At 41.8% G+C, this 22,019-nt stretch overlaps 3 protein-coding genes across 3 annotated transcripts; all 3 read left to right on the top strand.

The window, feature by feature from the left end:
• Positions 1-1,747: 1,747 nt before the first annotated feature.
• Positions 1,748-6,537, top strand: zbtb8b (zinc finger and BTB domain containing 8B). The gene is made up of 5 exons (XM_079367905.1): positions 1,748-1,865; positions 2,291-2,483; positions 3,950-4,838; positions 4,950-5,128; positions 5,826-6,537. Exons 2-5 carry the CDS (start codon positions 2,310-2,312, stop codon positions 6,144-6,146), a joined length of 1,563 nt encoding a protein of 520 aa, XP_079224031.1. The 5' UTR covers positions 1,748-1,865; positions 2,291-2,309; the 3' UTR covers positions 6,147-6,537.
• A 695-nt stretch (positions 6,538-7,232) lies between these two features.
• LOC306839229 (tissue alpha-L-fucosidase-like) lies at positions 7,233-10,218 on the top strand. The gene is made up of 7 exons (XM_079367804.1): positions 7,233-7,714; positions 8,044-8,178; positions 8,374-8,617; positions 8,776-8,976; positions 9,066-9,256; positions 9,417-9,516; positions 9,611-10,218. Exons 1-7 carry the CDS (start codon positions 7,341-7,343, stop codon positions 9,746-9,748), a joined length of 1,383 nt encoding a protein of 460 aa, XP_079223930.1. The 5' UTR covers positions 7,233-7,340; the 3' UTR covers positions 9,749-10,218.
• Positions 10,219-10,895: 677 nt separating this feature from the next.
• LOC306839230 (tissue alpha-L-fucosidase-like) lies at positions 10,896-16,691 on the top strand. The gene is made up of 8 exons (XM_079367805.1): positions 10,896-11,443; positions 11,534-11,668; positions 12,924-13,061; positions 13,203-13,308; positions 14,372-14,572; positions 14,827-15,017; positions 15,941-16,040; positions 16,228-16,691. The coding sequence occupies exons 1-8, from the start codon at positions 11,103-11,105 to the stop codon at positions 16,360-16,362; spliced, it is 1,347 nt and encodes a 448-aa protein (XP_079223931.1). The 5' UTR covers positions 10,896-11,102; the 3' UTR covers positions 16,363-16,691.
• The last annotated feature ends 5,328 nt before the right edge of the window (positions 16,692-22,019 follow it).

Below are 22,019 nucleotides of genomic sequence, written 5' to 3'. Positions count from 1 at the left end.
AACTATGTCTGAAAATAAAAAAAGGAATTACTTCTTTTCGAAATGGAAAGCATATAAACAAGTATCTTTAGCAGCCAACAAAAGCAGGCACAAAGCCGCCTACAGTCGTGCAGCGACATGCTGGATTGGTTTTGAGTGATTTTCAGGTTGTTTTAATAACTATCATCATTGTCCTCATTGCCATAAATGGGTTTCTGCAATAGAGAATGTTTAAAACAGTTCAAAAGTAGCCCTACTGTCAAAAACAAATATAAACATCAAGGTGGATTGAGAAATGTGCGTATATTGCAGTAACTAAGATGTCTTTTGGCATCAAAAGTTACCATTTTAGGACAACATGGGGGAAGTTGAGAGTCCGAGGTGTAAACAAACTGTTTTTAAAGTTGTAGATTATGCATAATGTTAATTTGTTAGCATTCTAATGAGACAGTACCATCGTAATAATGAAAGAAGCCTGATTGACGGCAGCCATCAATCCGTAATTTTATAGTTATAACAAGATGTTTCTTGTTGAGGTGGCCGCTGTGATAAGCTGCTATCATTACCAAAGCAACACGGGGTGTTATGTTAAAGACTGCTCCATAAGGAATCTGGAATTGCTATTGACAGCTACCCTACTGTTGCTGTGATAAAAATGTCATTTAAAATATATTTTGATGCATCATCGGTAAACCGATTACTTTTACTCAGACTCTAGTCTGTTTTGTCTATTCCTCTGTCTACGTAGAGGTTGCCCGAAGAAAATTACATCACAGTGTTCCTCACAAAACATTTTGTTTCGTTATCTGAGTGTTGCTATTTAAATTACTCATTAGCCTTATTAGAGGTTTTTCATTTGCAAAATTGCAAAATGACCTGCACACTCGATTGGGATCATTAGCTGAATGTAAAAGTCAGGGTTATGTAAAATAACTAGTATTCTCATCATTAACACCAGAACAAACAAAAGAGCCAGATAATAAATATAGACATGGAAACCTGCTGTAGTGACATATTCCTAACTGTGTTTTCATTCTCTGGAAAATATAGAGGACAATTAATTCTCATATGGCTTGTTGGTATTCAATTGGTCAGCAAGCCGTACAATCAATTCTTGTATAAAGTATTCTGCTGAGACCATTAACATGGCTAAGATTTCATGTTCAGTGGCTGTTTGACCCCACGTTTGCATTACTCAAATCAACTTATCACAGAAAACATGTTAAAATTTGACCCTAGGTCAGTTTTCAGAAAAGGGGAAGAAGAGCAACCTGAAGCCTCCCAGACTGTTAAACTGCACACTCCAAAATATTGGCTTCAGCTCTTTAGTAAAACAATGGTACGGGGGACAGATGAATGCTTAATTTATCCAATTCTTTAAAATATTTTGAGGGACATTACTAATTACGGTATAGCTATGCTTAACCTTTAATTTACCCTTTTTAATTTAATTTTTTTTTGTGTAGCCTACACATTCACATATTCTCTTTTGGACAGAACAGAAAAATAAAAATGAAATCTCAAATGAGTAAAGTAGACTTCACAATTTTGGCTTCTGCATTTCTCTTCTTTTCGTTTATTCACAGGTATTCAAACGTATTCCCTGTCTTGAAATACAAGCTCAAACATGTTTGAGGACACTTTACATTGAAACATCTCACTTTGATGAGGTTTTAAACTATTCCTAGGTGATTTTATAAGCTAAGTAAACAGCCTACATGAAGAAGAAGCGTCTATCGCCTACTGATTTGACAATGACATTACGTCATTGTATGACGAAGGCGGAAGTTGTTGGCTTATGTGGACCACAAACGATGTGGACGTAGGAGAATGAACGTTCATCTTTATGCGATGAAAAGGACTCTGTTAATCGTTTTATTACACAGGTGAGGTCGTAATACTATACTAGTACTACTAAGTACTATTATCACTACGTTTGTCTGCATGTCTCTGAAGGTCGGTTTAAAAAAACGTGTTTCTCCGGAGGGCTTACAGGCGCTAACAACACAAGTTAGCTAGTCAGAACAATCACAACACCGAGCTATTTGACTGATCCTATTTCATCGATCAAACGCACGTTTATTTTGATGCTCTTTATTTGTGTCTTGTGATCTTTTACAGTGTTACATTTTGCCATGCCTTTTTTTGTTGTGATGTGCACAAAAAACATCCACCTCACCAGACAAGGAAACCTAACTGGATGCATTGTAAAATAATATATTCACATTCAAATATAGTGAGATTTGAGTTCTTAAAATGAAATATTTTCTCTCTCTCTCTCTCTCTCTTCCTGTTTCTGTTTCTCTGACAGGACTCACTGACCTGCAGATATGGAAGTTCCTTGCTACATGCCCAAACTGCTTTTTGAGCTCAATGAGCTGCGGAAACGGGACTACTTTTGTGACTGCAGCATCCTTGTGGAGGGCCGTGTTTTCAAGGCCCATCGTAATGTGTTGTTTGCCGGAAGTGGTTATTTTCGGGCTCTTCTGGTCCACTATCTGCAGGTAAGAATAAACCATCATCACCTCCTCTAAACTCATGTACTGGTTTAAAGGTTTGCTTTGGCTTGTTTACACCTGCTTGCTCTCTCAATCTGACATCGTTGGCCTTGTCCAAGTGGTTTATTTAATTCACTTGTAAGGTGTTTGATTCTCTAGCTCTCAAGGAAGGCGGACGCTTTTTCTGTTCTCTCCTACTCCCTTTTCTTATCTCCTTCCTTGTGTGTGCTCTCGCTGCTTCTGTCTCGTTTGAATGCCCTGGAGGGTTTCTCTCTCATTGTCTCTCCGGAATTAAACGAAGCTAATATGGAACTAATAAGCTGGTCTCTCAACACAATTGACAAGATCTTTTCTACATGATCCACTGGGCCGGGGGAGTCCACTTGCCCGGAAGGATCGTTCACTGCTGGGTATGTGGCGGATTCATGGATCACATGGAGAGTCATGTGCTTGGCAGTGCTATCGTTGGAAGATGCTGAGGATGTGTATATATTCGGCCTCATGTCCACTGGACTTCTGCTATTTGGCCTTGGCGTCGCCTTGATGTGCCGGAAAATAGGAAAGACGGCAGCTCTTTCCTATTTGCTGCCGGTCATGATAATTGAGTTGGGCAAAGCAGTTGGAGCACTGACTGTTTGCGCTGGCCGAGCTGGGCTGCAGGATGGATGGAAGGATGGGTGGCATCTGGGGAAAGCTCACTGCAATGCAAGGCGAGTTGAATTTGTTGAAAGCCAGACTTGAACATATGAAGGGAGACATTATTGTGTCACCTCGCCCTGAAAAGAACTTTGTTTGGATTCAATTCGGACCCCCAGGCAAAATTTCCATCCATCCCCCTTCGCCCCCCCCCCCCCCCCCCCCCCCCCCTGCCCCGCACCTCTCCACACAAACACCTGGTGTTTTGCCGGATGAACCTGGGCCAAGGATATCTGTGCAATGATATCAGCCAACTTTGAGAGACACCCAAGCAACACACAGTGTTTTCGCCGGATATCGTGAATGAGAACATTCTGACCTGGGGGAACCCTGGGGAAGCCAGGCACACGCACACACACACACACACACACACGTAAACATATGGACAGACGCACACTCATACACACACCCGCCTTCCCTCCCACCCTTAAACTCACTGCTGCTGTGTACATGTTTGTGTTAAGGGTACTTTTTTCCCTCTGCATCCAATCTGTGCCTCCCTCTGTAGCATGGAAGTTGTATGAAGTTGTATTTTTTTTAATGCCCCCCCCCATACCACTGCAACCCCCAATTGCAATTGATTGATTGATCAAAAATGTCCTTTATCATTAAAGATCTTTTTTTTTTCTTTTATACCAAATCCATGTGATTAAGTTATTAGCCAAATGTAAAAAAGGAAATCTTGGTTTGTCTCATAATCTCCAACAGAATTTGTATCTTCAACTAAATTGCATCATAATTGATTTGAACTTGTTATTGCATCTTTTTTTATTTAGGACAGTGGACAGCGCTACAGCACAGCATCATTGGACATTGTAACAGCGGATGCCTTCTCTATTATCCTGGACTTTCTTTACTCTGGCCGCTTGGCCCTGAACAGAGGCAATGTCATCGAGGTGATGTCAGCGGCCAGCTACTTGCAGATGACTGATCTGGTGAACTTCTGTAAAAGTTACATACGCTCGTCTTTGGAAATATGCAACAAGGAGAAGCAGAGGAACATGGAGAAGGAGGACCGGGCTCAGGATGGAGGGAGTGGACCTGCAGACAGTGGCACTCCCGCTGCAACCATCTCCAGCGGCGCAGCACCTGAGGAGCCGCATTCACAGGGTGCAGAGGCAGAGAGAGGGCCAGGTTCAGGTCCAGAGTCTGCCGCCTCGATCCGCACTGCAACTCCCAGCACCAGCAGAGACGTGGAGAACAACTACAGCTCTCGGGAGGGAATTTCATCTATGAGGGAAGGACAAAAGGTACACATGGATCAGACTAACCTCTCATCCTCTTCATCATCTGGATTGACCCCAGAGTTAGTACACCCCAAAATAGAGTACGACCCAGATGAGGATCTCATGGAGTCCCCTGACACCAAAGAACTGGTCCCTTATCCCGGGTCCTCTCTGCACAACCCTCATCACAGCAGGCTACATCCGCCCTTTCCGTCCAATGAGCGCTCCCCCATGGGATATGGCTCCTCCTACAATGCCAGGCAGGTGATGGAGATGCTGGCTAGAGGTGAAGGCTCCAGTCCTCTGGGAGACAGAGCAGGGCAGCGCTTTAACCAGGGACTAGGAAGCAGCGCAGGAGGAAGCAGAATGGACGAAGGTTTAGGGTTTGTGGGGTCTTCCATCATGGAGATCCAGTCTGATTGGCTCGGAGAGGACACAGGTAATCAGCCAAATCAATCACAGCTCGCGTATTATGGTCACGGGTGACAGATATTGCAGTGTCGTCCTGTTGAAGTTGATCTGAACTCCAGGCCCGTTTCTCCCCCTACAGGTGATGGTTTGGTAGTGCCAGTGAAACTCCACAAGTGCCCGTTCTGCCCGTACACTGCCAAGCAGAAAGGGATCATGAAGAGACACATCCGATGCCACACGGGAGAGAGGCCCTTCCCCTGTCCCATGTGTGGCAAGAGGTTCACGAGACAGGAACACCTTCGCAGCCATGCGCTCAGTGTAAGAACTCTGAGGGCCGCAGGATTATCAGATTAGACTTGTATTCAGTTGTGCCGTTAAACCTGTTTCCGATAGGAAGGCCTTCAAGTCTGAGGAACAAAAGACGCAAAAGTTACATGAAAGAAGGAATTCTCCAGTCAGCCTGTCCACCGACAGCACGTTTTTTTTTATCTCCTCAAAGTTGTCTGAAAAGATGACGTGATGTCGTTCTTACTTTTTATTTGTCTCAGTTGTATTGTGAAATTGAACATGTTGTTTACAGACTCATTATTCTTCTTCATTGCTGTGGATTTTATAAATAAATCCATAATGCATTGCTGAATGATTACAAAAGCAGTTATTAAAGAGTGTTATTACTGGTAGTTTGTTTCTTTGAGGGCTGTTTAGTTCAGCTGCTTTCATCGTCACTTGTGTTTGTGTGCACTATTTTCGGGCTCTTATACAGGTAGTCTTATGTTTAGGCCCCTACATGCAAATTCAGTTATTAGTGTTATTTGACTGGGGAATAAATCTAGTAACATCTGCGCATATCTGCGATCAAATGAGTCTGTATTGATCGTAATTTGGTATGTTAATATTGGCCAATATTAACAGCTTGCAGAATAATCGCTCGACTTGTCTTGTCTTGATTGAACAGTTGGTGGGGTCTGTGCAAAATTGACTCACGTTCTGCCTTCTGCGTTGAACACTTCCACAGGTCCACAGGCACTACTGGCCGGTGTCATGTAAAAGCTGCAGGCGAGCCTTCACTGGATCCAGCGTTTCACCGGGACTGAGACGCTTCGGCATCTGCGATAGCTGCAACTGCGTGACCACCACTCATGACGATTCTGTCCCCATACACCCTGCCAGCCAACCAGAGTCTATGGAACGTCCAGACGGGGGTACGGATTGGTCCAGTTTTATGGACGACGTAGACGAGGTGGAGGTTGGCAGAGTGGAGGACTTGGTTGAAAAACAGATGCTTGAAAGGCAACTGACTGCATGCACTGATGTTGGTCACACTGTGAATCTTTAGCCCAAAGGAAAATCATTTTTCTAATATGTCCATATTCACATTGGCCATACTGTTATTTAAGACAGTTAGATAGCCATATCTGTGTAATAGTTTGCTTCCAGAGAATGGAAGATGTCTGTGTCAATGAATTGCCTTGAAGTAAATGGATTGTGTTTTTCCTTTTATTTAATTAACCTAAAATGTGGTATGATGACCATTTCATTGTTACTGATCATCACATTGGAATATTTCATTTTCTTCTGTACATTAAGAGAATGTATCTGTCAGAGTTGCTGCTTTATGTTCTGTTCTGTGACCACATTCCACAGATGTGATGAGATGCAGGGTTTGAAAAGAGCCGTTTGTGGGCGTTGTTGAAATAAACGTGTTGTGTTATTCATTTGTAAACACATTATGACTATTTATTTTCTTCATGTAGATTATGGTACCTGCTACTGCTTCCGGTCTTGTGATCTCCCTCATGCGTCATGGTTTTGCATGAGGTGATGATTCTGCACGAGATAATTTAAAAGCGCTTTGGTGCCCTCTAGTGGTTGAGTTTATGAGAGCTATTTTTAATGGGTTATAAGTCTGTGCCGCTAGACATATGACTGATCAAACTCTTTTACATTTAATTTTATACTTTAAGACAGGGGTTCTCAGTTTTTTAGAACATGGGCGCCTTTCAGGTGAGAAATATGTCCATGGACCCCCTAGTCATTGTAATGTTAATATATTAATACACTGTATTTAAGTTTTGTGGAATACTTTGTAACGAAAGAATTAGGCTATACTTTCCAAGTAATTCATGTTATAAACTTTGAGAACATGTTGGCTTCGAGGCGTTTTATACTTTAACTTTTTTTTTTGATCGCTCTGAAGTGGCAGATCATATCAGAGTTGATCTATTGGCACAAAACCAAGGTGGTCAGGAGTATTGGCCAAAATAGTTGATTCTATAACATGTCCCAGTTTGTAAATATGATTTTTCAATGATAGGTCTACAGCAGACTTTTTTTTTTGTAAATTATTCCACGGATCTCCAAGGTATTGTTCACGGACCCGACTTTTGGAATCAGTGCGAGAGTAGGAATAAAAAGCTGTCGTTGTCGGACTACCTTCTTTGCCCCTCCCTCCTCAACATTCAGGTTTTATTTACAAAACGATTCCCAGAAAGGTAGAGGTGCAGACACCTGGCTGCAGAGCAGCAGGGCCATGGGGCTTCATGTTCGATTTTCCTGCATTTTACATTTGATTTGTGTGATTCCCCTTCTCATTGTGGGACCCGGATGCTCAGCGCGCTACACAGAAGACTGGACCAGTTTAGACGCCAGACCGCTGCCGCAGTGGTACGACGACGCGAAGATCGGGATTTTTGTCCACTGGGGGGTCTTCTCTGTCCCTGGCTATGGGAAGTTTAGTGAGTGGTTGTGGTCCTGGTGGAAGACAGCAGAGCGTCCAGATGTAGTTGAGTTCATGCAGAAGAACTACCCACCGGGTTTCAAATACGCGGACTTTGCGCCTCAGTTTCACGCAGAATTCTTCAATCCGGAAGACTGGGCGGACATATTCAAAGCCTCTGGAGCCAGGTAAATAAATTATCTGTCCCCCTAAAGACACCGATACAATGAGCCATAATGAACGTGCACAGACCTGCTGTGTTTCTATAAAATGTTGATTTTAATGCAGCTTTTGTATCCAGTATTTGCACAGCCGCTCCCACAGGTGCTTTAATACCACATTGTTATTCTGGGAATTTACAATAAATATGAATACAGTTGCCTCCTCAATTATTAACAATACAATTATCACTGTTTCTCAATCGTGACATAGCCTAATGCATTAAACAGAATCACTGTTCACTCCCCTGAAACATATATTTTTTTTAAAACTACATTGTGTAAATTGTTCTTTTAAGGTATGTAGTGTTCACATCCAAGCACCATGAAGGATTCACAAACTGGCCTTCTCCTGGCTCTTGGAACTGGAACTCAGTGGATGTAGGTCCTCATCGGGACCTGGTGGGAGAACTGACTGCAGCTGTCAAAAAAAGGTGAGGATACTGTAGAAGGATGATGCATGTTGAACCCTTCATACAATAGGTTATCCTTGATAACAAAGGGGTAGTGTAGAAGTAAACAAATGGCAGTATGGGTCATAAGGAATAGAGTAGAAATAGTTGATTTGCACAGTACGATCTAAGGGAAAGAGGAAAAAATGGTGTACATTCATATTTGTCTTCCATCAGGTCACTACATTGGGGTCTTTACCACTCTTTGTATGAATGGTACCATCCCCTTTTCTTGGCGGACCAAGCCTCTGGATTTAAGACTCAGGATTTTGTTGCCCGAAAGACTCTTCCTGAGCTAGTGCACCTCGTGAAGGAGTACCAACCTGATCTTATCTGGTCTGATGGGGACTGGCTGGCACCTGATACCTACTGGAACTCCACCCAGTTTCTGGCCTGGCTCTACAACGACAGCCCAGTCAAGGTGAAGGAGAATTCATAACAGTTTTTTTTAACAACCTGTTTATTTCATCACAATTTTAAGCATGATGTAGGCCTAACTCTTCAGTAAGTGCAATGATCTGTAATGTTTTTATCAAATGCAGTGTTTTAAGAATAGCATTTGATCATGTTTTTCTTCAGGATGTGGTGGTCACAAATGACAGGTGGGGTAAGGGCTGCTACTGCAAACATGGCGGCTACTACAACTGTGCAGACAGATACACGCCTGGTAAGCTTCCAGATCATAAATGGGAGAAATGCCAGGCCATTGACACGCTCTCCTGGGGCTACCGAAGAAACATGAAGCTGAGTGAAGTCATGGACCTGCCGTCAATCATAAAGGTGAAAGGACATGGTAGGACGTTGCTGACTAAGGTTTTTCTGAATATTTTGGAGTTCCTCTTTCTATAAATCTGACACATTTTCTTCAGGACATGGTGTATGTGGTGGCTCTGGGAGGTAACTACTTGTTGAACATCGGGCCGATGTCAGATGGAATGATAGCCCCGGTGTTCGAGGAGAGGCTGAGGGGACTCGGGGCTTGGTTGGGGGTCAATGGGGAGGCAATCTATGCTACTAAACCGTGGAGAGTCCAGACAGAGAAGAGCACAGTCAATGTCTGGTGAGTTTTTTTTTCTTTCTTTAAATTTTCTCCCATTGATCTATTTTAACATTAGAGTGACAGCTGGAAAAACAGGTCCAGCTGACCCTTTTGTTATTTGGGGAAAATGATGTAATGCCTTGGTTAGTTTGACCTTGGATGCTGTTTGCTGCAATTACAGGTACACTGCCAAAAACAACACTGTTTATGCTATATTCATTGGGGGGCCCTCAGAACTACTACTTCAGCTCATGACACCAAAGACATCAGATGCCACCAAAGTAAGCTGCACACCTATTATGTTTGTAAAGTTCAACTTTAGTTTCCTTTATTTGTCATTCATATAAACTACCAAAACTACTTTGACGTCCACAGGTTACACTGTTGGACTACCCAGATGTACCACTGAAATGGGCACCAGTGACACAACAAGCTGGACTTGTGATTCTTTTGCCTGTAATGCCGGTTTCTCCAGGAAACGCTTGGTCTCTAAAACTAGAGGGAGTGGTCTGACGCTCCAGTGCAAAACTGTCACACAAACTTGTGTAAGAAGTGTTTATGTCAAAGAGTAGGTCTGTTATACTTTATGTTTTAGCGCTTTCAAACTCAGGATATTTCCAGGAGAAGCTGTATGTGTGAACGCAGACAACACCATTTTTCATTCGGACTTCCCCGAAGTTTCACAACAAAGCACTTGATACAATCTGTTTTTGGAGTCATTGACTTTCCTGTGGTATCTTTTGTAATCATAAAAATGAACTTCCCTGTTAGCCATGTTACATTAAAGATTAATGTTTTTTAAACTGTTGATGAAAATATAAACGTGTGTTCTTGAGATTAATCAAAAATATTTTACTAAGTGATGGGGGTGGGTATTTGTCTTGTCCAACTATTTAAAAGCTTTTATAAAGATGTGCAATTTTTGCAAGCCTAATTTTGTATGCAGGGTTTCCTCCATAAAAATAAATTTTCTGTCAGTGATATTTCTCATATGAGATTGTTTTCCTTTAAAATTAGTGTTATAAAGCAGAACTGGATGAGAAATAAGGTGCTGGTATCCCAAGCACAGCTTACATAGAATCTCTGCTAGCCTATATGTCATTATAGTGAGGTCATATGCATCACATCGACACAATCTATTTGGAATAATATCTCTGTATTGTCTCTAAGGTTCATAAGAGTACTCACTGCCATACCAGCTCCATGTACACTCTTTACCTTTACAACTTATTCATACACCAAAAATATGTAGACACTTTCCTTCATATTGTTAACTTATGATGTTTGTTGAACGCAAGAACCACTTTTCACTTTGATTTGTACTTCAAAGTGCTAAAATAACTGCCCAAAGAAAAAAAAAAGTAAGCAATCAAACCTGAAAACATGGGACAAGAAGATTGTTTTTTCATTGACTGGCCTTTCTTTCTTTGTTCACAACAAGTAAAGCCAGTCTGGCACAAAAGACCTGTAGACTTGTGACTACCAGGAACCTGTTGAACGTGCTGAGAGGTTAAATGAAGACAGAAATGTTGAAATACAGGGAAGTAAGGGGACTGCTTGGGGGTCGGGGGGGGGGATTTGTAAATCGTGGTGCTACATACTCCGGTACACTAGACGGCGACATGCAGCTACAACAAGCTTGTTGCTTGTAACGAGCAGAAGAAGACATGAGTACCCCACATGACCTCTTTCATGGGACACAATTCACATGATCCATCGTTTACCTCAGGGGGGATAATAAAACATTTCACCCTTATTACGACTTTAGTTAGAGGAGCATTTCTTTCTGGTGGGCTGGTGGCTTCATACCAGTCTCTGAAGATTAATCTAAACCTTGTGCATTCTGACAGACTTTTCCGTTGTTATCATGTTGGCAGTGTTTGTCTGGCTCGTTGCTGTGGCTTCTCAAACAGCAGCTCGATACACGGCAGACTGGAAGAGTCTGGACGCGAGACCGCTGCCTTCATGGTACGACGAGGCTAAGGTGGGGGTGTTTGTCCACTGGGGTGTGTTTTCTGTCCCCGGGTTTGGGAGCGAGTGGTTTTGGTGGCACTGGCAGGGCGAGCAGCCCCCGGACTCGAAATGTGTGAAGTTCATGTCAAAGAACTACCCGCCGGGTTTCAGCTACCCGGAGTTCGCTCCGGACTTTAACGCGGAGTTCTTCAACCCGAGCGACTGGGCGGACATGTTCAAGGCTTCTGGTGCTAAGTGAGTGTTTCTTCAGCAAGATAAAGTTATGATTGACAGCTTCACTTTCGGGTATGGAAGACAATGTGTTACGTTCTGACTTAATCGCAGGTATGTCGTGCTGACCGCCAAACACCACGAAGGATTTACTAACTGGGGCTCCCCAAACTCCTGGAACTGGAATTCAGTAGACACTGGTCCTCACCGGGACCTGGTGGGAGACCTCGGGGAGGCAGTGCGCAACAGGTGAGTCATAAATGTTACTGATGAAGAGGAGTGAAGAAGTGTTCACATCTGCTGACATGAATTCACATAGGGATTAATATATATATATATATATATATATATATATATATATATATATATATATATATATATTGTGCAAGCTTGTGTTCCTTTATTTCAAAAGAAATTCTGACAGACTAAATAACTGAGAAGGTCCCGGACAATGTGTCACTTCTATCCCTTTGCTCAAACTTCTATGAGCAAGGAGAGTCAGAGTTCACCGTACAATGTTATGATCAAGTAGAAGGTCTCATTTGGACTGCAAACAGTATAAAACTCTATGGAAGAAAAAGCTGTAAATGTTCCCAAAGTGTTCAGTTTGGTTGAGATGTGGTCTGTCGTTCAGTACTTTGTTACCTTTTCAACGTTTGCAGGAGACATGATACTGCATCTGAAAGGCTTGAAGTCGATTGTTTAAGACTGCTCGATTGTCAATTCAAATTTCAGATGACAGTTGTTTGGTTCAGTTTTATTTCCTGTCTTCATTTGAGGTCCCTTTGGTTTGCTATAGGGATGCAGCAAACCAATTTCAGCATGAACACAGTCGGGCTGGGCAATTATTGGAATTTCCATTATGACTTTGGCTTCACACAATCATGAAAAAAAGATCATCTGGATTAAACGATTACTGTGCTGCATGCAGTGTTAGGGCCCTGTGTCCAACGGCCAATGTATGACCGACTCTGCTCTGTTTTTTTTAGTTTTTTAGTTTATACAGTATCGTTTATTTCCCGATCTTACACAAAGTGAAGATAGCGTGGTTAAAACACACAATTCGCATGCGACGAAACTCAAGGAAATATCATACATTTTGGAAAAGGGTACAGGTGACGTCATCAGCGCCTTTCTGAAAAGTTGAAAGATTTTCAACTTGTGCACTCGTGGCGACCAACATAAAAAAAGTCAGAGCGCTCAGAAAAAAAGACACTGGAGGAGGAGGAGGGCTGCTGCCACACACGCTCGATGGACCCTGGGCCTTACAAACATCGTTATTTTTTACATTTTTTTTTAGATATATTTATTTTTATTATTCGACTGAGTGTGATCCAGATGTTGTAAAATCAGTGAATTATCCTGTTTCATAAATTCTCAATATCAATCAAATGAATCGTGATTTTTGCAGTCATCGATCAGCCCTAGAACACAGACCTAATTAATTCATGTATTTGGCGATGCTTGTGTTGCTTTTCTTAACACACTTGCGTTCCTTGTTTAGGTCACTGCACTATGGACTTTACAACTCCTTGTACGAGTGGTTCCACCCTCTGTACCTGATGGACAAGAAGAATAGATTCCGAACCCAGGAGTTTGTGATGCACAAGCTTCTCCCCGAGCTTTACAACATGGTCGTACGGTCTGTAGCGCTTCACTTCCTGCATCAGTCGAGCTGCCAGTAGAGATGAGAATTCCACTGGCATTTCGTAAAGAAGTCTCTATGAGGCCATATTTCATAACAAACACAGATGTGTTATTATTTCTTTTGTTTGTTTCGCAGATACAAACCTGACGTCATCTGGTCAGATGGGGACTGGGAAGCCCCTGACACCTACTGGAACTCGACCCAGTTTCTCGCCTGGCTGTACAACGACAGCCCAGTCAAGGTGAGGTTGTTTTTTTTTTTTTTTACATCACACAAGGCAGTGACAGAAGTTCTTACAGTGCCAGCATGTTGTATGGTCCTCAACCAATTTATTTATCAGATTTTTCTTGAACATATGTAAACCTCAGCTCCTCTGGTAATGGCCTTTTAATTATCTCTAAAGGAAGAATAGAATCTCCACGTGAGACAAAACGCATATAAATAATAATACATAAAATAATACATATATTTGAAAAGACCACTCAAAACTACAGCCGAACTGATGTGGGGTTTTTGGGACCAAAATCAATATTGAAAGAGGACATTTTTTTAAGTCTGACCTGTAGAGACAGATAAATCTACATCAACACATTTACAACTCTGATCCCTTAAATACAGTTTTAACACTTGAAATTATATACAGTATAAGAAAAGAAGGTCACTCATCTTGGAAGTAACCGTTCATGTTTGAACTTTAGGAAGTGATCGTGCTTGTTGTCATCCATGTAGGCGCCCCCTGCTGGTGACAGGCGTGTAATAAAATGAGACACAAATGAAGCAGTGCAGCCTTTCGCACAGAATCTGGGTGATACAGATTATACAGTTATATTTTAACATTACATTTGTGTTTATATCATTTATGTTTTATTCCCTCTATGTAAATAAAAGTAAAAAGGTGCATAGAAATTCTATGACTATGAAAGATGATTGATGAATCAATGTATCGGAATCACTGCAGTGAATTAATCTCGTCATTATATCTGTGATAAAATAGCTGATTTTCAAGATTCACTGGATAAGTTAATATCAGCCGATATCGATTAATCACTTGGCTATGTGGATACAGGTTATATGTCATGTTTGTGTCTCATTAATGTAATTGTCTTTATTATGTTGTATCTTAATTTGACATTTGCTTGTATTCAAATCAGGCTATGCGTTTAGAATACTAAATCACAGTGTCAGTTTATCTCCCACCTTGTCTCCTGTGTTTCCTTTCCTGCATTCAAAGTGATCTATGAATACTTCGGGTCATCGGAGAGAAAGAAATGAAGGGATCATTTGCATGTTCCTTCCTGTTTCAGGATCGAGTTGTGACCAATGACAGATGGGGAGCCGGCTGTGCCTGTAAACACGGTGGCTACTTTAACTGTGAAGACAAATTCACTCCTGGCAAGCTGCCCAAGCACAAATGGGAGAAGTGCACATCTGTGGACAAGTTTTCCTGGGGTTACCGTAGGAACATGAAGTTGCGGGAATTGATGGACTTGCCCACAATCATCGAGGTTATTATTCAGGCCTTATTCCTTCGCTAATCTTTAATGTTTGATAATGCTGTGACTGCTACATTGCTTTCATAAAACACAAGTCGTAACGTCTTTGTGCTACTTTTGGCTGCGTGTCTTGCCAACGTGCAGATCGGTCACAGGAGCCGACATTTGCTCAAGGATTAATGTGTGATTCATGTGCTGCATTTTTAATCAGCAAATATGCAGATCAATAATTCCCTCCGTGTCCTCTCCTCCTGTGCATGTTCCAGGATCTCGTCCGCACTGTGGCGCTGGGAGGAAACTACCTTCTGAACGTGGGTCCCACACCTGATGGGATGATCCCCGCAGTGTTTGAGGAGAGGCTCCGAGGGGTTGGAGCTTGGCTCAAGATCAACGGCGAGGCCATCTACGCCTCCAAACCCTGGAGGATCCAGATTGAGAACAGCACGGTCCCAGTCTGGTAGGAAGTGTGGACCGAATCACACATATCAGTCTAGGATCCAGATGTTCCTGTATTTTCTCAACAGCAGATTTGATTACCACCCATAATGTCATAACCGCAGGTATCCAAGGTAGACTTTCCACGAGCTACCTGAGTGTGAAACGGTCGTTTACAAGCTCAGACGACGTCCACCTCTTCATAAGAAAAACATGCTTTTTTTCCCCCTGTGAAATCAAGGAGAAAAACTACACTACCCACGATCAAGTGTCACAGGACTCACAGTCTCTGATTGGTGGAGCTCGCTGTCACCATGGCAATGTCTCAACCCTCTGCGCTATACGTGAACCGCTTGGAGGCTAGCTAGTCGGTTAGCTAACACGCAATGTACCAACAGCCTTGTGACGCTGCAGTGAATGTCGTTGATTTACTCAACAACACAAACGACCAGATGGTACGACACTTGTATTGACAGTATAAACTCTACGACAAAGACTGGGGGATTGTGGGATGCGTAGTTCCTTGACTTGGGGACAAAATGACGTACATGGTCATGTAGCTTTGCAGTTTTTGCGCCGTATCAAATGTTTAATAGTCTTGAGTCCTGGGTAGCTGGTTTGTTTGGTTGCAGACGTGAATCTCTTCATATCAGGGTTATGTGAAATGTCAGTGGAGGATTTGAATAGGGAAATTCACTTCTGGAACCAGAGCTGCCAATAAAAAATAGGCGGTGACTGTTAAGCTCTATTGAACTGCTGCAGTATGTTTTCTTCTCCTCACTTTTGTTGATGTTGGGATGTACCGAGCGTCCCCAGCCAGATTAGAAATGGACGTTGTGGTCATGTAGTTGTGTTGCATGCATCTTAAACACTGAGCTATCAAATGTCCCTTAAATCAAGATCAGTGGCTTGATTTAATGCTCAATTATGGTCTTCATTTTCCAGGTATACGTCTCAAGGAAGCTCTGTTTTTGCCATCATGACAACCAAACCTCCGAAGCCCACGGTGCAACTTATGGAACCTAAAACGTCACCAACCACAACGGTAAACGAGATAAGTTGGTTTGTACAAAGATGAAAAACTCAACAGTAAAGCCTTTTGTCTCAAACATAAGCAGGTGAATGTAGGCTTCTTCCTGTCCACATGGTGGAGACTTTTCATTCACAGAGGAGAGTGTAGTTCTGACTTGTCATACATGAATAGAACCATTCAATGTTTGTCTTTTGTCCAGGTGACCTTGTTGGGGAGTCCAAAGCCAATACCCTGGTCTCCAGTCAACCCCAATGCTGGTCTTACCATCCTGCTGCCTGAACTGCCGTATACCCCTGGTCAGGCGTGGACTCTTAAACTGGACGGCGTCCGTTAAATATTCAACTTTTCCGAGATTGATTCTTTTGAATGATAAACTCAGGATTTGATCATGGCTGTAGGATAAGGTGAAAGCTCATGCACTTTGATTGAAAGGCCAGCACTTTTGTAATGGTTTTACTATTTTTACCCAAATGAAGGAATGGATCATTCTTCTTAAAATATTCCTGTCACTCTTAGTTATGTTTTATTGCTGTTTCTGAGATGATTACATTTCTTAGTGTTTTGTTTGAAATGAACAATTAGACGTGCAAAGCACTTTTTTTTAATTTTTTTTTTACCGAATGCTCTTAACGTGTATCATTAAAGGTGATCTCATATGTCTGATCATGTTTGTTTTTGTAATTCTTTAATTCTCAAGATCCTCTGGGAAAGTTCATTTTGTTCTTGCTGATGTTGCTTGCGTTAAATACTTTGTCTCTGTGGATACAAGTGTCTGCCGAATGAATTGTAGGAGGAAACAGACATGTCTTACTGCGTGTTTATGAGAGTTTAGAGCATCCTTTTCTCACCACTTCTTACTCCCTGCTGCTGCAATGCGTGTAGACACAATTTCCCTTTTAAAGCATCAAATCCTATCCAATTTTCTGTCATCTTATGTAAAATGTACAAACCTTCAGGGTGCTTTTCACACAAGTCTCGAGTGAGTGGGAACAAGATGACAGAGGCGCGTCTGGGTGACATATTTTCATGTTCTGTGCAGAACTTGTTAACACTTTATTTTTGGCAAACCTCTTAAGTGCCTCAGGATTTGATTGCTTATTCACCTCCTAACGTTTCAGATGTTCATATCTGTATGAACTTTGGCTGCAACCTGCCTCCGTTATAGCCAGGAGGCTGCTGTTTCTGCATGTTTTAAAATCTCAGTTGGACACTTTCCAGCAGTAGGCTACACATGTGAACACAGTTCTTTACTACAACTACTTTGTGAATGGATAAAAATACCTCCTCCATGTGTCAGCTGGAGTTTAGGCCTGGCTGCGAAGCCGATCCCCCTCGGGGATTTTGACTCAGACTGACACTGCTAAATTGTTCTCTGTCCTCTCTTTTAACCTGCCTCAGATTTGCATTGCAAATTCATCTAGGCAGAGAGAAACAGGGAAGGAAATGGAAATCCTCTTTAGAAAATCCTTCTCTTCCACCTCAGCTTTGCATTTTTGATGAATGCTGCCCAGGTGAGTATGTCTGCATTGTTCTATGAAGGCATTTAATGTTGTTACATAAATTATTGAAGCGCTGAAGAGGTACGAGCACAACAATCTATGGAAGCAAGGACCAGTTTGTATGATTAAAGGGCGCCTAGCATTGGGGTCGCGGCTTTCGGTTGTGAAGTAACCCTTCAGAGCCGGTGCATGAAAATATGGTGGCGAAAAAACTGACCTTTTATATTCTCAGCAGATATAAAGGCTCAATTTTCATTATGAAAACAAGGTTCCTATTTCCAGAGGACTATATACTATTACTATCATAAGACCCCCTTATGTACTACAAACAGGTCCTTCAAAGGTCAAATATTATGCTAAATATACTTTTTGATGGGTTCAAACACTAATGTTTACCCAGTCTACAAATCCCCAATAATGAGAAAAGTTCCTCCTTTTGCCTTTTTTCCTGCTCAATTTTTCATGTGTGCTCAAACAGGCCGTTTGGAGAGTTTTCCCTTTATGACATCACAAAGGGCAGTAACTCTTCCCCTAGATGAGAGACACACCAACAGCAGTTTTAGTTCTGCCCTCTCAGTCTCCCTTCTCACCATCAACAAAAAGTCATAGCGCAAGAAAGCCCAAGCCACACAAGCACTTCCACAGGGGTGTGATCTCAGCTCATTTGCATTTAAAGCTACAGTCACAGAAATAGCGTGTTCTGAGCAGGGCTGAAATAGAGGGGTTTATAGGCTTGATCAAATACAGGATCTGAATGGATTTTTGGCAAGAAACTTGTCATGTTTTGGGGAGCTAAAAGTAGTTGAAAAGTATAAGTTGTGGCTTTTAAAGGTGCACTATGTAATTTGGCAGAAAAAAATTAAAGTTGAAGAAGTGAACAGACTATAATGTATATTCATACTCTATACACAAACTGTCCTCAGAGGAAAATTTGGTCCCTGTAGCATAAAAGATAAAATGCTGCACCAAAAGTTATGGTGGTGGACACACAATAATGACGGCGTAACTCTCCTTGTGGCTTTTTAGCTCCAAACACTGTCCAGGAACACATTTCTTTAGACTAAAGTTAGTGTATTTATTTCAGAAAATATAGCATCAAATTATTTCACTATACAATTTTCCCACTGAATCTACATAGTGCACCTTTAATGTTTCTCATAAAATCCTTCAATTGAGTCAGAAAATCAACACCAAAGAAAGACAAAGGAGACACAGCAGCCCTTGTTTAACTCGCTAAAATAGCTTTATAATAATCATATTAATAGTAATAATATTAGCCATTAGAAAATGTTTGACAACGTTGACAGTGTTACATTCTGTGTTGGGGTAAACCACGTCACAGTGTGCCATCTCTCAGGGCTTCAGCTCTATCGGACGTGCTCCTTTGACACATCAAGATCCATAAAATATACGAGATCAATAAATAAATTTGTATGTACAGAATGAGAACCACAACAACAAACAAAAACATGATTCACATTTCACTGTGGAACACTCTTCTGCAGTGCAGCTCCATCTGCACTGCTGCTCACGATCACTGTGGTGTTGTCATGCATCTTTGTGTATCCACTGGTGGCAATATGAAACAAAGTTTGTATCTAATGGCATCACTATTGCTATTTGCTCCAGTCAGTTCCTCTTAAAGGAGAAAAACAGATGCATTTAATGTTTATATGTACAGTATACGCTGTCTTGGCACTGAATCAAATGTACAAAACAAGGGAACGAAAAGAATAAAGCTGAGCTTAAAGACAGAAAAGCTCGCCGTATCAAACCCGTCTCATTCAAAATCATGGTGTTTAGTGAGAAGTATAAGAAAGTGATGAAGGAAGAGGAGAGGTGGAAAGAATAAAAGGGACGAGGGACTACGTCAGTTTGCTACATTATAGAGTAGAATTGGGAGAGAGTAGTGGTTTGATGTCCATGTGATGTCCTCCCTCTGGCAGAACTGAGAGTTCAGAGTATAATAAATGCAAAGGTCTCACGTTGAAATCTTCCACTCAGTCCTTCAGTTTAATGTCTACGTTCCTCTCACTCCTCATTGTGAGTGTCCATCATTATTCCCCGAGAAATACGTCTTCCCAGAGTTATTGTCCGTTTCCTTTTCTTCTACTCCATCTCCTTCGTAGCAGCGATTAAAGACCTGTCAGCATTGATTAAACTATTTTTTGTTTTGTACACGACTCGCCCTCTGATACAGAACAACGTTTACCCATAGCTGTACTGACAACACTGTCTTTAACAATGAGAGTGATGGCAATAATCGATCCCTTTAATGACAATTAATCATACTAATATAATCATGTTGTTGTAACAATAATATTGAGAAGAGCAATGTCCATTGGCAACAAGTATTTACACTTTTGTAAACTCCAGAATGGCAGGCTATTATTTTGCTAATTACACAGTAATTGCTCAGTTGTCTCTCACCCACATGGTTACCTGTGTGTGTACAGTAAAGCAACATTACAGTGTAAATACGAAAGCACTCAGACACACACACACACACACACACACACACATACAATCACAAAGGCATATAAGAGTGTCAGTTAATCGTCGTCTGAGGTTTGAGCTGCTCTGGAGGCAGAGGGAAGTACAACTTAAGAATTACAAGGCATAATACCGGAGTTTTAAATTCACATTTTTTTGGGGATACATTTAATGGTTTCAAATATTCCAGGAAAAGCCAATAAATGTGATTGCATACTTCTCTTCAATGGAAGTTCTCAGTGTTGGTGGTGACTCTGCTGTGGATCTGCCCGACTACCACTGCTACAATTATAAATATCATTACCTCTTAAAGTATCATTATTATAGTTGTTACTGCTGTTACTATTCTTAACTCGTCATAGCATTGCTAGTCATTGCTCTCCGTTACATGTTGTTGCTGCTCTCTTGTGCCTGTGTCATTTAACTAATTGTTAATTAAATTGTCTTCTATATCTGTCTTGATGTCGTATCCCACCATCTCAACCTACAGCCTCTTATGGCAGATGTTCGAAGCCTGCTTGTTAATGGACGCTTTCTTTGCCATTGTTGCTTGTGTTGCATTGTTAAGTCTCTGCAGAAACAGACTAAAAAGAGGACAGTCTAATTACTGCTGTTGTGATACGGCCCTAAGTGGACAACATTTTTGATTGATAGCAGCAGCAGCTTTTAGTTAACTAACAAAACCTTCAAAGAAAAGACTTTCTGGAAAGAAAGACTGTTTTCTAAAGATGTATCAGAGTTGTATTAAGCTTATGTTAATGTTTCTGTCAACAATGGTTGACTTGTTCATGGAGAAAACGTCAGTCTATAAAACAGGGTGGTTCTCTTTGTTTTTGGCAGCTTACATATGTCTGTTTGCTGAAAGAAAGGGAAAACAGCCACAGCTAATAGCTCTTGTTACTTAACCAGAGATATCACCAGCTCTTTTACTCCTACAACTGAGATTAAGCACGACCGGCATGTTCCACCAGAGCAGCTCAGGCTCTCTGAAATGTCTGTATAACTAAAACCCAGATGTGCTGCTACAGCATCCCTCTGTTGCAGACACAGTATACGGCACACACACACACACATTGGCTACAATTGAGCTCTTCCACCGACGCTTCTTTCACTGCTAATCTCCAGTCTCAGAAAATGGCTACAAGAGAATGTCGGCTTGAATGATTTCTAGTTTGATTCAGAGAGAATACAGACAACATTCCTGCTGGACTGATCCCGTCCTGTATCTCCAGGGTCCATCGCGAATGTAGAGTTATGAAAATCCCCTGAGGACAGAGGCCCGGGTCAGAGTTGGAGACACTGCTGCTAGAAACTGAGGTACTCAAGAGTTGACTTGTCCGTCTGGCTGTGCATGATGGGTTTTTGCACTTCTAGAAAGAGGTGGAAGGGTTCGTAAAGTAGTTTGTCTCGTGTGGCGGTGAGTGGTCTGAATGTGTTCGTACAACTCTACAGCCAGGTGCAATTATAAGCTGAGGCTCCAGTAAGTAGACTTTGAAAAAAATACAGATGGATGGGTCAAATTCCGACCTAATAGCATGGAACTTGTTCCACCTAAGTGTGTTTGCAATACACCTGTTTCAAGGCAAGGTGGCTGGCTAATATCTCAACTTGTGGTTAAAAGTATAGAGGAAGGAGGAAGAAGAAGAAGAAGAAGAAGAAGAAGAAGAAGTTGCTACGGTGGATAAAGGTCCAAGCCAGTTTGATCCTTGGAGTCCCTCAAGGCCGAGTTGTTAATGGAAAGAGCCTGCCATCCCTCTGTGTGTAGATTTGAGGATTGTGAGGGTGGAGGTGAGAGGCCTTCACAGTGGAGTAACAGTATAAAAGCAGGTCTTTGTGCTTTGTTGGGTGAGCGTTGTGTTACAAACCGTCAAGATGCTGTCAAGTTTGAGGGTAACAGAGGAGAAGGGTGAGCGGATAAAAGAGGCCGCTCTGCAGCCCACACTGCTACAGATGAATAAAACGTGATGTCTGATTCTCAGCCCTTTTTTTCATCATCTTA

The sequence above is a fragment of the Symphodus melops genome (genome assembly GCF_947650265.1).
Source record: "Symphodus melops genome assembly, chromosome: 18".
In the NCBI taxonomy this organism is placed as follows: domain Eukaryota; kingdom Metazoa; phylum Chordata; class Actinopteri; order Labriformes; family Labridae; genus Symphodus; species Symphodus melops.
Note: the sequence above shows the minus strand (reverse complement) of the source record. Positions and strands in the feature narration are given on the sequence as shown.

Coding starts and splice junctions, on each gene's coding strand:
- zbtb8b (XM_079367905.1), top strand. CDS start 2,310: ATGGAAGTTCCTTGCTACATGCCCAAACTGCTTTTTGAGCTCAATGAG. Junction 2,484..3,949: donor TTCTGGTCCACTATCTGCAG/GTAAGAATAAAC, acceptor TTTTTTATTTAG/GACAGTGGACAGCGCTACAG. Junction 4,839..4,949: donor TTGGCTCGGAGAGGACACAG/GTAATCAGCCAA, acceptor CTCCCCCTACAG/GTGATGGTTTGGTAGTGCCA.
- LOC306839229 (XM_079367804.1), top strand. CDS start 7,341: ATGGGGCTTCATGTTCGATTTTCCTGCATTTTACATTTGATTTGTGTG. Junction 8,977..9,065: donor ACCTGCCGTCAATCATAAAG/GTGAAAGGACAT, acceptor CATTTTCTTCAG/GACATGGTGTATGTGGTGGC. Junction 9,257..9,416: donor AAGAGCACAGTCAATGTCTG/GTGAGTTTTTTT, acceptor CTGCAATTACAG/GTACACTGCCAAAAACAACA.
- LOC306839230 (XM_079367805.1), top strand. CDS start 11,103: ATGTTGGCAGTGTTTGTCTGGCTCGTTGCTGTGGCTTCTCAAACAGCA. Junction 14,573..14,826: donor ACTTGCCCACAATCATCGAG/GTTATTATTCAG, acceptor TGCATGTTCCAG/GATCTCGTCCGCACTGTGGC. Junction 15,018..15,940: donor AACAGCACGGTCCCAGTCTG/GTAGGAAGTGTG, acceptor TTCATTTTCCAG/GTATACGTCTCAAGGAAGCT.